Raw genomic sequence first — 15995 nt, 5'->3', positions numbered from 1 at the left:
TTGTGAAGAAACTGCACAAAGCCTCAATCCTAAACCTACTGTACCTACCTAATCACATTTTTGATTAAATGGAAAATAGAGAGCAAATCAGGACCTGGTCACAGATTCCAATGAGCTTTTTTGACCATAGCAATAATAATAATTATTATTATTATTACAGAAACGATCATAGCTAATAATAATAATAAAAGTAATAGAAAATTTAATAATAGCAATAATAATAATGGCAATAATTATAGCTAAATACAATAAAATAATGAAAGCAATAAAAATAATAATATATGTAATCATATTAATGATAACTATAATAATAACTTTGATAATTAAAATAAAAATTACAGCAATAATAATAATACTAATAATAATAATATAAAGAATAGAAAAAGTAATTATAACAAGAAAAAATAATACAATAATAATAATAAGTGTTATTATTATATCCTCATCAATGTTACATTTAAAAACACTGCTATATGTTGGCACTTCTAAAATGAGATGCTCAGGTGAAATGAATAAGTAGATGCAGAATAATTTTGCTTGATTTATTTTTTTTAAAAACCCCGACTTATTTACTTTAAATGGATTTGCTGAATGTCAAACAAGTGAACAATTATTGTATCCAGAAGTCATCACTCAGTTGAAAGTTAATACAACGGCACTCCCTAGTGGTACGAAACTAAACCAACACCTCCTGTGTTTTCCTAAATGCAGTGGGTATGTTCTGTGAGTTTCATCACCTCGTTATATGGGGTTATTGTGCATGTGAGCACGTGTAAAAACAGCATGTTGCTGCATTATCACTGGTACAATAATGTGTGTGTTAGATGATAGAGGTGTGAGGGTTAGCATGAAAATAAACAGCTTACTGCTGCAAGTCCTACACAGGATACTAAAAACGTACAAGTGTATAATATACTGTATACCGTGTTTGTAGTTCATTCCATTGAGACACTTTTTACATATAGTACTTTTATTTACAGTGAAGCAGGCTCGATGCAGGCCTGAAGCCTCAACACATGGATGGTTTGCAGGGCATGTTAGCTCCTAATGACCAGTTCAGTTGTTTCAGCCACACCCATTACTAACAGGTATAAAAGTCATTACATGACATGAATGTTATGCTTTCATTATTGTTGTAGGAGGCCCTTTTCTGTTCCAGCATTACCGTGTCCCTGTACACAAAGTCAAATTTTTAGTGGTGCATCAGTGGTGGTCCGAGTTCGAATCTCGGCAATGATAACAGTTCCTCATTACCCATGTTGCTATGCAGCACTCGCACATTAAGCTGTGTGACCAGCTATAGAGAGGTTTAAAATATTTTGCAGATATACTTGAATACATAGAATACATACATATACAATACATAGTCCCACGTTTTGAGTGTGGAAGATACAGTGTATCACAAAAGTGAGTACACCCCTCACATTTCTGCAGATATTTAAGTATATCTTTTCATGGGACAACACTGACAAAATGACACTTTGACACAATGAAAAGTAGTCTGTGTGCAGCTTATATAACAGTGTAAATTTATTCTTCCCTCAAAATAACTCAATATACAGCCATTAATGTCTAAACCACCGGCAACAAAAGTGAGTACACCCCTTAGTGAAAGTTCCTGAAGTGTCAATATTTTGTGTGGCCACCATTATTTCCCAGAACTGCCTTAACTCTCCTGGGCATGGAGTTTACCAGAGCTTCACAGGTTGCCACTGGAATGCTTTTCCACTCCTCCATGACGACATCACGGAGCTGGCGGATATTCGAGACTTTGCACTCCTCCACCTTCCGCTTGAGGATGCCCCAAAGATGTTCGATTGGGTTTAGGTCTGGAGACATGCTTGGCCAGTCCATCACCTTTACCCTCAGCCTCTTCAATAAAGCAGTGGTCGTCTTAGAGGTGTGTTTGGGGTCATTATCATGCTGGAACACTGCCCTGCGACCCAGTTTCCGGAGGGAGGGGATCATGCTCTGCTCAGTATTTTACAGTACATATTGGAGTTCATGTGTCCCTCAATGAAATGTAACTCCCCAACACCTGCTGCACTCATGCAGCCCCAGACCATGGCATTCCCACCACCATGCTTGACTGTAGGCATGACACACTTATCTTTGTACTCCTCACCTGATTGCCGCCACACATGCTTGAGACCATCTGAACCAAACAAATTAATCTTGGTCTCATCAGACCATAGGACATGGTTCCAGTAATCCATGTCCTTTGTTGACATGTCTTCAGCAAACTGTTTGCGGGCTTTCTTGTGTAGAGACTTCAGAAGAGGCTTCCTTCTGGGGTGACAGCCATGCAGACCAATTTGATGTAGTGTGCGGCGTATGGTCTGAGCACTGACAGGCTGACCCCCCACCTTTTCAATCTCTGCAGCAATGCTGACAGCACTCCTGCGCCTATCTTTCAAAGACAGCAGTTGGATGTGACGCTGAGCACGTGCACTCAGCTTCTTTGGACGACCAACGCGAGGTCTGTTCTGAGTGGACCCTGCTCTTTTAAAACGCTGGATGATCTTGGCCACTGTGCTGCGGCTCAGTTTCAGGGTGTTGGCAATCTTCTTGTAGCCTTGGCCATCTTCATGTAGCGCAACAATTCGTCTTTTAAGATCCTCAGAGAGTTCTTTGCCATGAGGTGCCATGTTGGAACTTTCAGTGACCAGTATGAGAGAGTGTGAGAGCTGTAGTACTAAATTGAACACACCTGCTCCCTATGCACACCTGAGACCTAGTAACACTAACAAATCACATGACATTTTGGAGGGAAAATGACAAGCAGTGCTCAATTTGGACATTTAGGGGTGTAGTCTCTTAGGGGTGTACTCACTTTTGTTGCCGGTGGTTTAGACATTAATGGCTGTATATTGAGTTATTTTGAGGGAAGAATAAATTTACACTGTTATATAAGCTGCACACAGACTACTTTTCATTGTGTCAAAGTGTCATTTTTTCAATGTTGTCCCATGAAAAGATATACTTAAATATCTGCAGAAATGTGAGGGGTGTACTCACTTTTGTGATACACTGTAGATGGTGTTACCTCTGTCTGTAGAATGGCAGCTCGCTGTTCTTTGGCAGTTAGGGATTCCTTGAGGACCTCAATGTGCTGTTTGCTGTCTGAGAACTGATTGGTGAGTGTCTCGAGTTTGGTCTGCAAGCCCAAGAGCTCTGTGTCCTTTCTGGAGAGGTCCTGCTTCACCTGGTCAATCTGTCACACATACACATAGCAAGTCAGCTCACGATATCTTAGAGAGTGAAGACCATTGTGACCTGTTACTGAATACTAAAACTTTGTCCAAGTTGTGGAAATATATACTGCTCAAAAAAATTAAGGGTAACGTAATCATGACAATATATCACCGAATTAATTACCCTTCAAAAATATCAATCAGTCCAGTTAGGAAACATAAGTGATTGTGAATTCATTTCACCTGTTTTGATGCAAATGAAAATGACAACAGGTGCACTGGAGAGCAACAACAAGACAATCCCCAAAAAATGTAATCGTTTTGCAGGTGGTGGCCACAGACAGTTACACTCTATTCTTTTTTAAGTTTTGTGTTTTGCTAGTGTACTTGTCACTACTGGTAGCATAAGGCAGTACCTGCAGCCTATGTATGTGTAGATACATATACTGTTTAATTAATATATATATTATACTGTATATATATTATACTAATATATATATATATATATATATATATATATATATATATATATATATATATATATTAGGGCTGTCAAACGATTAAAATTTTTAATCGCGATTAATCTCAGAATTTCATATAGTTAATCGCGATTAATCGCATTAAAAAAAATCTGTGTAAATGTTATCGAAAACAAGGATTTTTAAGTGAAATGTTACAATTAAAATGGTGAACACATTTTATGCTAAATGTACTTATGTTAAAAACTGCTGGGACAAGAGAAAACTGTAAGGGAGTTTTATTTACTCACATACTAGGCAGTAAATGTCAGATTGTAGGTTAGAATTTCTCCATCAGCAAACATTGTAGATCAGCGGTGCTTTAGGTGGGATAAGGCGTAGTTATTGTATCAGACTTGTCTGTGGTTGTATCGTGACGATGGTTTGATGGACGTTTCTACACGAAGTGAGTGTGTTTTGACCCTTTGGGGCTTCCATAGTTCATGAACTAACGTGCTCGACTCAGCTTTCCGGTATTCGGTACAGAAGAAGAAGTTAATTAAGTGTAATAAAGTGTTCTGCTCCCGACAACTTGTGAATATAGCGTGTATTTATTTCTTTATTATGCAAGTGCATCACTACCACGATTGGTTACATTATGTTAACAAACCGCAAATGAAAAACGGTGGCAAGTCCGACATTAAAACGTTTGTTCTACCAGTCAAGTGTCAACATGAACTAGAATCTGCGTTAATGGCACTAATTTTTTTAATCGCGTTAAATTGAGGTCGCGTTAATGCGTTATTATCGCGTTAACTTCGACAGCCCTAATATATATATATATATATATATATATGTATGTATGTATGTATGTATGTATGTATGTATGTATGTATGTATGTATGTATGTATGTGTATGTACAGTGTATCACAAAAGTGAGTTTTTTGCAAATATTTTATTATATCTTTATATGGGACAACACTATAGACATGAAACTTGGATGTAACTTGGAGTAGTCAGTGTACAGCTTGTATAGCAGTGTAGATTTACTGTCTTCTGAAAATAACTCAACACACAGCCATTAATGTCTAAATAGCTGGCAACATAAGTGAGTACACCCCACAGTGAACATGTCCAAATTGTGCCCAAAGTGTCAATATTTTGTGTGACCACCATTATTATCCAGCACTGCCTTAACCCTCCTGGGTATGGAATTCACCAGAGCTGCACAGGTTGCTACTGGAATCCTCTTCCACTCCTCCATGATGACATCACGGAGCTGGTGGATGTTAGACACCTTGAACTCCTCCACCTTCCACTTGAGGATGCGCCACAGGTGCTCAATTGGGTTTAGTCCATCACCTTTACCTTCAGCTTCCTCAGCAAGGCAGTTGTCATCTTGGAGGTTGTGTTTGGGGTCGTTATCCTGTTGGAAAACTGCCATGAGGCCCAGTTTTCGAAGGGAGGGGAACATGCTCTGTTTCAGAATGTCACAGTACATGTTGGAATTCATGTTTCCCTCAATGAACTGCAGCTCCCCAGTGCCAGCAACACTCATGCAGCCCAAGACCATGATGCTACCACCACCATGCTTGACTGTAGGCAAGATACAGTTGTCTTGGTACTTCTCACCAGGGCGCCGCCACACATGCTGGACACCATCTGAGCCAAACAAGTTTATCTTGGTCTCGTCAGACCACAGGGCATTCCAGTAATCCATGTTCTTGGACTGCTTGTCTTCAGCAAACTGTTTGCGGGCTTTCTTGTGCGTCAGCTTCCTTCTGGGATGACGGCCATGCAGACGGAGTTGATGCAGTGTGCGGCGTATGGTCCGAGCACTGACAGGCTGACCTCCCACGTCTTCAACCTCTGCAGCAATGCTGGCAGCACTCATGTGTCTATTTTTTAAAGCCAACCTCTGGATATGACGCCGAACACGTGGACTCAACTTCTTTGGTCAACCCTGGCGAAGCCTGTTCCGAGTGGAACCTGTCCTGGAAAACCGCTGTATGACCTTGGCCACCATGCTGTAGCTCAGTTTTAGGGTGTTAGCAATCTTCTTATAGCCCAGGCCATCTTTGTGGAGAGCAACAATTCTATTTCTCACATCCTCAGAGAGTTCTTTGCCATGAGGTGCCATGTTGAATATCCAGTGGCCAGTATGAGAGAATTGTACCCAGAACACCAAATTTAACAGCCCTGCTCCCCATTTACACCTGGGACCTTGACACATGACACCAGGGAGGGACAACGACACATTTGGGCACAATTTGGACATGTTCACTGTGGGGTGTACTCACTTATGTTGCCAGCTATTTAGACATTAATGGCTGTATGTTGAGTTATTTTCAGAAGACAGTAAATCTACACTGCTATACAAGCTGTACACTGACTACTCTAAGTTACAGTGCCTTGCAAAAGTATTCAGCCCCCTTGAACTTTTCAACCTTTTGCCACATTTCAGGCTTTAAACATAAAGATATGAAATTGTAATTTTTTGTGAAGAATCAATAACAAGTGCGACACAATCGTGAAGTGGAACGAAATTTATTGGATATTTTAAACTTTTTTTAGAAATAAAAAACTGAAAAGTGGGCCGTGCAATATTATTCAGCCCCTTTACTTTCAGTGCAGCAAACTCACTCCAGAAGTTCAGTGAGGATCTCTGAATGATCCAATGTTGACCTAAATGACTGATGGTGATAAATAGAATCCACCTGTGTGTAATCAAGTCTCCGTATAAATGCACCTGCTCTGTGATAGTCTCAGAGTTCTGTTTAAAGCGCAGAGAGCATCATGAAGACCAAGGAACACACCAGGCAGGTCCGAGATACTGTTGTGGAGAAGTTTAAAGCCGGATTTGGATACAAAAAGATTTCCCAAGCTTTAAACATCTCAAGGAGCACTGTGCAAGCGATCATATTGAAATGAAGGGAGTATCAGACCACTGCAAATCTACCAAGACCCGGCCGTCCCTCTAAACTTTCAGCTCAAACAAGGAGAAGACTGATCAGAGATGCAGCCAAGAGGCCCATGATCACTCTGAATGAACAGCAGAGATCTACAGCTGAGGTGGGAGACTCTGTCCATAGGACACAATCAGTCGTACACTGCACAAATCTGGCCTTTATGGAAGAGTGGCAAGAAGAAAGTCATTTCTCAAAGATATCTATAAAAAGTCACCTGGGAGACACACCAAGCATGTGGAAGAAGGTGCTCTGGTCAGATGAAACCAAAATCGAACTTTTTGGCCACAACGCAAAACGTTATGTTTGGCATAAAAGCAACACAGCTCATCACCCTGAACACACCATCCCCACTGTCAAACATGGTGGTGGCAGCATCATGGTTTGGGCCTGCTTTTCTTCAGCAGGGACAGGGAAGATGGTTAAAATTGATGGGAAGATGGATGGAGCCAAATACAGGACCATTCTGGAAGAAAACCTGTTGCAGTCTGCAAAAGACCTGAGACTGGGACGGTGATTTACCTTCCAACAAGACAATGATCCAAAACATAAAGCAAAATCTACAATGGAATGGTTCACAAATAAACTTATCCAGGTGTTAAAATGGCCAAGTCAAAGTCCAGACCTGAATCCCATCGAGAATCTGTGGAAAGAGCTGAAAACTGCTGTTCACAAACGCTCTCCATCCAACCTCACTGAGCTCGAGCTGTTTTGCAAGGAAGAATGGGCAAAAATTTCTGTCTCTCGATGTGCAAAACTAATAGAGACATACCCCAAGCGACTTGCAGCTGTAATCGCAGCAAAAGGTGGCGCTAGGAAGTATTAACGCAAGGGGGCTGAATAATATTGCACGCCCCACTTTTCAGTTTTTTATTTCTAAAAAAAGTTTAAAATATCCAATAAATTTCGTTCCACTTCACGATTGTGTTCCGCTTGTTGTTGATTCTTCACAAAAAATTACAATTTCATATCGTTATGTTTAAAGCCTGAAATGTGGCAAAAGGTTGAAAAGTTCAAGGGGGCTGAATACTTTTGCAAGGCACTGTATATCCAAGTTTCATGTCTATAGTGTTGTCCCATGAAAAGATATAATGAAATATTTGCAGAAATGTGAGGGGTGTACTCACTTTTGTGATACACTGTATGTATGTGTATATATATATATATATATATATATATATATATATATATATATATATACAGTGTATCACAAAAGTGAGTACACCCCTCACATTTCTGCAGATATTTAAGTATATCTTTTCATGGGACAACACTGACAAAATGACACTTTGACACAATGAAAAGTAGTCTGTGTGCAGCTTATATAACAGTGTAAATTTATTCTTCCCTCAAAATAACTCAATATACAGCCATTAATGTCTAAACCACCGGCAACAAAAGTGAGTACACCCCTAAGAGACTACACCCCTAAATGTCCAAATTGAGCACTGCTTGTCATTTTCCCTCCAAAATGTCATGTGATTTGTTAGTGTTACTAGGTCTCAGGTGTGCATAGGGAGCAGGTGTGTTCAATTTAGTAGTACAGCTCTCACACTCTCTCATACTGGTCACTGAAAGTTCCAACATGGCACCTCATGGCAAAGAACTCTCTGAGGATCTTAAAAGACGAATTGTTGCGCTACATGAAGATGGCCAAGGCTACAATAAGATTGCCAACACCCTGAAACTGAGCTGCAGCACAGTGGCCAAGATCATCCAGCGTTTTTAAAGAGCAGGGTCCACTCAGAACAGACCTCGCATTGGTCATCCAAAGAAGCTGAGTGCACGTGCTCAGCGTCACATCCAACTGCTGTCTTTGAAAGATAGGCGCAGGAGTGCTGTCAGCATTGCTGCAGAGATTGAAAAGGTGGGGGGTCAGCCTGTCAGTGCTCAGACCATACGCCGCACACTACATCAAATTGGTCTGCATGGCTGTCACCCCAGAAGGAAGCTTCTTCTGAAGTCTCTACACAAGAAAGCCCGCAAACAGTTTGCTGAAGACATGTCAACAAAGGACATGGATTACTGGAACCATGTCCTATGGTCTGATGAGACCAAGATTAATTTGTTTGGTTCAGATGGTCTCAAGCATGTGTGGCGGCAATCAGGTGAGGAGTACAAAGATAAGTGTGTCATGCCTACAGTCAAGCATGGTGGTGGGAATGCCATGGTCTGGGGCTGCATGGGTGCAGCAGGTGTTGGGGAGTTACATTTCATTGAGGGACACATGAACTCCAATATGTACTGTGAAATACTGAAGCAGAGCATGATCCCCTCCCTCCGGAAACTGGGTCGCAGGGCAGTGTTCCAGCATGATAATGACCCCAAACACACCTCTAAGACGACCACTGCTTTATTGAAGAGGCTGAGGGTAAAGGTGATGGACTGGCCAAGCATGTCTCCAGACCTAAACCCAATAGAACATCTTTGGGGCATCCTTAAGCGGAAGGTGGAGGAGCGCAAAGTCTCGAATATCAACCAGCTCCGTGATGTCGTCATGGAGGAGTGGAAAAGCATTCCAGTGGCAACCTGTGAAGCTCTGGTAAACTCCATGCCCAGGAGAGTTAAGGCAGTTCTGGGAAATAATGGTGGCCACACAAAATATTGACACTTCAGGAACTTTCACTAAGGGGTGTACTCACTTTTGTTGCAGGTGGTTTAGACATTAATGGCTGTATATTGAGTTATTTTGAGGGAAGAATAAATTTACACTGATATATAAGCTGCACACAGACTACTTTTCCTTGTGTCAAAGTGTCATTTTGTCAGTGTTGTCCCATGAAAAGATATACTTAAATATCTGCAGAAATGTGAGGGGTGTACTCACTTCTGTGATACACTGTATATATATATATATGTATATATATATATACATACACAGTATATATACAGTATATATAGTTTTATAAAATACCAGACATAACTGGCTATGTCGATCATTGGCTAGGTCAGGGTGTTACTGCATTAAGCCTGGTGATTCCTGTGAAACCGGACCCACCACAACCCTGACCAGGAAAAAGCAGTGGTAAAACATGAAAATAAAAATATATTATTATTTCTGATCTGCTGTCTGTTTTCTGTGTAATGTGTATGTGTTCAGAGAGAGGTCGATTACAAATTTTGGCCAAAAATAGTCCAGTTTATAGCAATGTTTTCTATAAAACAGTGAAGCATCATAGTTTTATCTTTACTAGGCAAAAGCTTTGATCTATAAACTATTATTTACATATTTATTTTAGACCAAAATATATGAATTAGTAGTAGTGCATTATTACACTATGGTTATGCTGACATTATAAAGTTAATGTAATAAGAAAATTTTATACTTGGTATAATTATAAGTTAGAAAATTTAGGTTTTAAAACAATGCACTAGAAATAAATGTGACATCTGACTAAGAATTAAGGTAAATTATTCATGTTCAGGGTTCAGGGTTCAATCACTATAAAAACTACAAAAATACAGCCCATGTACCCAAACACAAGAACTCATCAGGGTATTCCAACATGCATGGTACTGCAATAGGTTAGCAGAGGCTCTAACTGTGATTCTACCAGCAGTTGCCCTGGGAAAGGAAGAGTGTGCCAACACTGTAAAGCACAGCAGTAGAAGAGAGAGAACAGTCAGACAGACAGACAAGGAACATAGGGACTTAAACGAGACTGGTGGGATATTAGTGCTGTGCTCTACTCTAACCAGTACTGGCTTTACTGCAGGAGGAGGAAAGACTAAAAGCAACAACAGATAAAGAGAAGAAAAGGGTAGAAAAATAGCTTGGAGACTAGCGTGGCATCCAACCTCTTTGCAAAGCAGCGGGCAAAACCCTGCGTTCCTGATCAGAGAGAACGAGAGAAAGCAGATGACTCACTTGTTTAGCCTACATTACTGCCTACTCAGCCCAAATCTGGCTATTGTAGCCAGAGAAAGCCAGTGATATTTTATCATCTCCTTCCACACATCGCCAATCAGATGAAGCTGGAATATTCTATCATCTCCCTCTATACATCTCCAATCAGATGAAGCTGGAATATTCTATCATCTCCCTCTATACATCTCCAATCAGATGAAGCTGGAATATTCTATCATCTCCCTTTATACATCTCCAATCAGATGAAGCTAGAATATTCTATCATCTCCCTCTATACATCTCCAATCAGATGAAGCTGGAATATTCTATCATCTCCCTTTATACATCTCCAATCAGATGAAGCTAGAATATTCTATCATCTCCCTCTATACATCTCCAATCAGATGAAGCTGGAAAATTCTATCATCTCCCTCTATACATCTCCAATCAGATGAAGCTGGAATATTCTATCATCTCCCTCTATACATCTCCAATCAGATGAAGCTAGAATATTCTATCATCTCCCTCTATACATCTCCAATCAGATGAAGCTAGAATATTCTATCATCTCCCTCTATACATCTCCAATCAGATGAAGCTAGAATATTCTATCATCTCCCTCTATACATCTCCAATCAGATGAAGCTGGAATATTCTATCACCTCCCTCTATACATCTCCAATCAGATGAAGCTGGAAAATTCTATCATCTCCCTCTATACATCTCCAATCAGATGAAGCTGGAATATTCTATCATCTCCCTTTATACATCTCCAATCAGATGAAGCTAGAATATTCTATCATCTCCCTCTATACATCTCCAATCAGATGAAGCTAGAATATTCTATCATCTCCCTCTATACATCTCCAATCAGATGAAGCTGGAATATTCTATCATCTCCCTCTATACATCTCCAATCAGATGAAGCTAGAATATTCTATCATCTCCCTCTATACATCTCCAATCAGATGAAGCTGGAATATTCTATCACCTCCCTCTATACATCTCCAATCAGATGAAGCTGGAAAATTCTATCATCTCCCTCTATACATCTCCAATCAGATGAAGCTGGAATATTCTATCATCTCCCTTTATACATCTCCAATCAGATGAAGCTAGAATATTCTATCATCTCCCTCTATACATCTCCAATCAGATGAAGCTAGAATATTCTATCATCTCCCTCTATACATCTCCAATCAGATGAAGCTGGAATATTCTATCATCTCCCTCTATACATCTCCAATCAGATGAAGCTGGAATATTCTATCATCTCCCTCTATACATCTCCAATCAGATGAAGCTGGAAAATTCTATCATCTCCCTCTATACATCTCCAATTAGATGAAGCTAGAATATTCTATCATCTCCCTCTATACATCTCCAATCAGATGAAGCTGGAAAATTCTATCATCTCCCTCTATACATCTCCAATCAGATGAAGCTGGAAAATTCTATCATCTCCCTCTATACATCTCCAATCAGATGAAGCTAGAATATTCTATCATCTCCCTCTATACATCTCCAATCAGATGAAGCTAGAATATTCTATCATCTCCCTTTATACATCTCCAATCAGATGAAGCTAGAATATTCTATCATCTCCCTCTATACATCTCCAATCAGATGAAGCTAGAATATTCTATCATCTCCCTCTATACATCTCCAATCAGATGAAGCTGGAAAATTCTATCATCTCCCTCTATACATCTCCAATCAGATGAAGCTGGAATATTTTATCATCTCCCTCTATACATCTCCAATCAGATGAAGCTGGAAAATTCGATCATCTCCCTCTATACATCTCCAATCAGATGAAGCTGGAATATTTTATCATCTCCCTCTATACATCTCCAATCAGATGAAGCTAGAATATTCTATCATCTCCCTCTATACATCTCCAATCAGATGAAGCTAGAATATTCTATCATCTCCCTCTATACATCTCCAATCAGATGAAGCTGGAATATTCTATCATCTCCCTTTATACATCTCCAATCAGATGAAGCTAGAATATTCTATCATCTCCCTCTATACATCTCCAATCAGATGAAGCTAGAATATTCTATCATCTCCCTCTATACATCTCCAATCAGATGAAGCTAGAATATTCTATCATCTCCCTCTATACATCTCCAATCAGATGAAGCTGGAATATTCTATCATCTCCCTCTATACATCTCCAATCAGATGAAGCTGGAATATTCTATCATCTCCCTCTATACATCTCCAATCAGATGAAGCTGGAAAATTCTATCATCTCCCTCTATACATCTCCAATCAGATGAAGCTGGAATATTCTATCATCTCCCTTTATACATCTCCAATCAGATGAAGCTAGAATATTCTATCATCTCCCTCTATACATCTCCAATCAGATGAAGCTGGAAAATTCTATCATCTCCCTCTATACATCTCCAATCAGATGAAGCTGGAATATTCTATCATCTCCCTTTATACATCTCCAATCAGATGAAGCTAGAATATTCTATCATCTCCCTCTATACATCTCCAATCAGATGAAGCTAGAATATTCTATCATCTCCCTCTATACATCTCCAATCAGATGAAGCTGGAATATTCTATCATCTCCCTCTATACATCTCCAATCAGATGAAGCTAGAATATTCTATCATCTCCCTCTATACATCTCCAATCAGATGAAGCTGGAATATTCTATCATCTCCCTCTATACATCTCCAATCAGATGAAGCTGGAATATTCTATCATCTCCCTCTATACATCTCCAATCAGATGAAGCTAGAATATTCTATCATCTCCCTCTATACATCTCCAATCAGATGAAGCTGGAATATTCTATCATCTCCCTCTATACATCTCCAATCAGATGAAGCTGGAAAATTCTATCATCTCCCTCTATACATCTCCAATTAGATGAAGCTAGAATATTCTATCATCTCCCTCTATACATCTCCAATCAGATGAAGCTGGAAAATTCTATCATCTCCCTCTATACATCTCCAATCAGATGAAGCTGGAAAATTCTATCATCTCCCTCTATACATCTCCAATCAGATGAAGCTAGAATATTCTATCATCTCCCTCTATACATCTCCAATCAGATGAAGCTGGAATATTCTATCATCTCCCTCTATACATCTCCAATCAGATGAAGCTGGAATATTCTATCATCTCCCTCTATACATCTCCAATCAGATGAAGCTGGAATATTTTATCATCTCCCTCTATACATCTCCAATCAGATGAAGCTGGAAAATTCTATCATCTCCCTCTATACATCTCCAATCAGATGAAGCTGGAATATTTTATCATCTCCCTCTATACATCTCCAATCAGATGAAGCTGGAATATTCTATCATCTCCCTCTATACATCTCCAATCAGATGAAGCTGGAATATTCTATCATCTCCCTCTATACATCTCCAATCAGATGAAGCTGGAATATTCTATCATCTCCCTCTATACATCTCCAATCAGATGAAGCTAGAATATTCTATCATCTCCCTCTATACATCTCCAATCAGATGAAGCTAGAATATTCTATCATCTCCCTCTATACATCTCCAATCAGATGAAGCTGGAATATTTTATCATCTCCCTCTATACATCTCCAATCAGATGAAGCTGGAATATTTTATCATCTCCCTCTATACATCTCCAATCAGATGAAGCTAGAATATTCTATCATCTCCCTCTATACATCTCCAATCAGATAAAGCTAGAATATTCTATCATCTCCCTCTATACATCTCCAATCAGATGAAGCTGGAATATTTTATCATCTCCCTCTATACATCTCCAATCAGATGAAGCTAAAATATTCTATCATCTCCCTCTATACATCTCCAATCAGATGAAGCTGGAATATTCTATCATCTCCCTCTATACATCTCCAATCAGATGAAGCTGGAATATTCTATCATCTCCCTCTATACATCTCCAATCAGATGAAGCTAGAATATTCTATCATCTCCCTCTATACATCTCCACTCAGATGAAGCTGGAATATTCTATCATTTCCCTCTATACATCTACAATCAGATGAAGCTGGAAAATTCTATCATCTCCCTCTATACATCTCCAATTAGATGAAGCTAGAATATTCTATCATCTCCCTCTATACATCTCCAATCAGATGAAGCTGGAAAATTCTATCATCTCCCTCTATACATCTCCAATCAGATGAAGCTGGAAAATTCTATCATCTCCCTCTATACATCTCCAATCAGATGAAGCTAGAATATTCTATCATCTCCCTCTATACATCTCCAATCAGATGAAGCTGGAATATTCTATCATCTCCCTTTATACATCTCCAATCAGATGAAGCTGGAATATTCTATCATCTCCCTCTATACATCTCCAATCAGATGAAGCTGGAATATTTTATCATCTCCCTCTATACATCTCCAATCAGATGAAGCTGGAAAATTCTATCATCTCCCTCTATACATCTCCAATCAGATGAAGCTGGAATATTCTATCATCTCCCTCTATACATCTCCAATCAGATGAAGCTAAAATATTCTATCATCTCCCTCTATACATCTCCAATCAGATGAAGCTGGAATATTCTATCATCTCCCTCTATACATCTCCAATCAGATGAAGCTAGAATATTCTATCATCTCCCTCTATACATCTCCAATCAGATGAAGCTAGAATATTCTATCATCTCCCTCTATACATCTCCAATCAGATGAAGCTAGAATATTCTATCATCTCCCTCTATACATCTCCAATCAGATGAAGCTAGAATATTCTATCATCTCCCTCTATACATCTCCAATCAGATGAAGCTGGAATATTTTATCATCTCCCTCTATACATCTCCAATCAGATGAAGCTAGAATATTCTATCATCTCCCTCTATACATCTCCAATCAGATGAAGCTAGAATATTCTATCATCTCCCTTTATACATCTCCAATCAGATGAAGCTAGAATATTCTATCATCTCCCTCTATACATCTCCAATCAGATGAAGCTAGAATATTCTATCATCTCCCTCTATACATCTCCAATCAGATGAAGCTAGAATATTCTATCATCTCCCTTTATACATCTCCAATCAGATGAAGCTGGAATATTCTATCATCTCCCTCTATACATCTCCAATCAGATAAAGCTGGAATATTTTATCATCTCCCTCTATACATCTCCAATCAGATGAAGCTAGAATATTCTATCATCTCCCTCTATACATCTCCAATCAGATGAAGCTGGAATATTCTATCATCTCCCTTTATACATCTCCAATCAGATGAAGCTGGAATATTTTATCATCTCCCTCTATACATCTCCAATCAGATGAAGCTAGAATATTCTATCATCTCCCTCTATACATCTCCAATCAGATGAAGCTGGAATATTCTATCATCTCCCTCTATACATCTCCAATCAGATGAAGCTGGAATATTCTATCATCTCCCTCTATACATCTCCAATCAGATGAAGCTGGAATATTCTATCATCTCCCTCTATACATCTCCAATCAGATGAAGCTGGAATATTCTATCATCTCCCTCTATACATCTCCAATCAGAT

The 15995-nt window shown here is 39.3% G+C and overlaps 1 protein-coding gene across 6 annotated transcripts in view; it reads right to left on the bottom strand.

Moving 5' to 3' along the window:
* Window positions 1-15995, bottom strand: part of erc1b (ELKS/RAB6-interacting/CAST family member 1b) — a 339387-nt gene that overhangs the window by 259417 nt on the left and 63975 nt on the right. For all 6 annotated transcript variants that reach the window (XM_062995237.1, XM_062995245.1, XM_062995260.1 and 3 more), the window contains one exon: window positions 3047-3214. In XM_062995237.1, the coding sequence (XP_062851307.1) occupies window positions 3047-3214 (168 nt within the window). The remainder of the gene's footprint in view (window positions 1-3046; window positions 3215-15995) is intronic.

The sequence above is a fragment of the Trichomycterus rosablanca genome, chromosome 1, assembly GCF_030014385.1.
Source record: "Trichomycterus rosablanca isolate fTriRos1 chromosome 1, fTriRos1.hap1, whole genome shotgun sequence".
Taxonomy (NCBI): domain Eukaryota; kingdom Metazoa; phylum Chordata; class Actinopteri; order Siluriformes; family Trichomycteridae; genus Trichomycterus; species Trichomycterus rosablanca.
The sequence above is the reverse complement of the archived record's forward strand: the minus strand, read 5'-3'. Positions and strand labels throughout refer to the sequence as shown.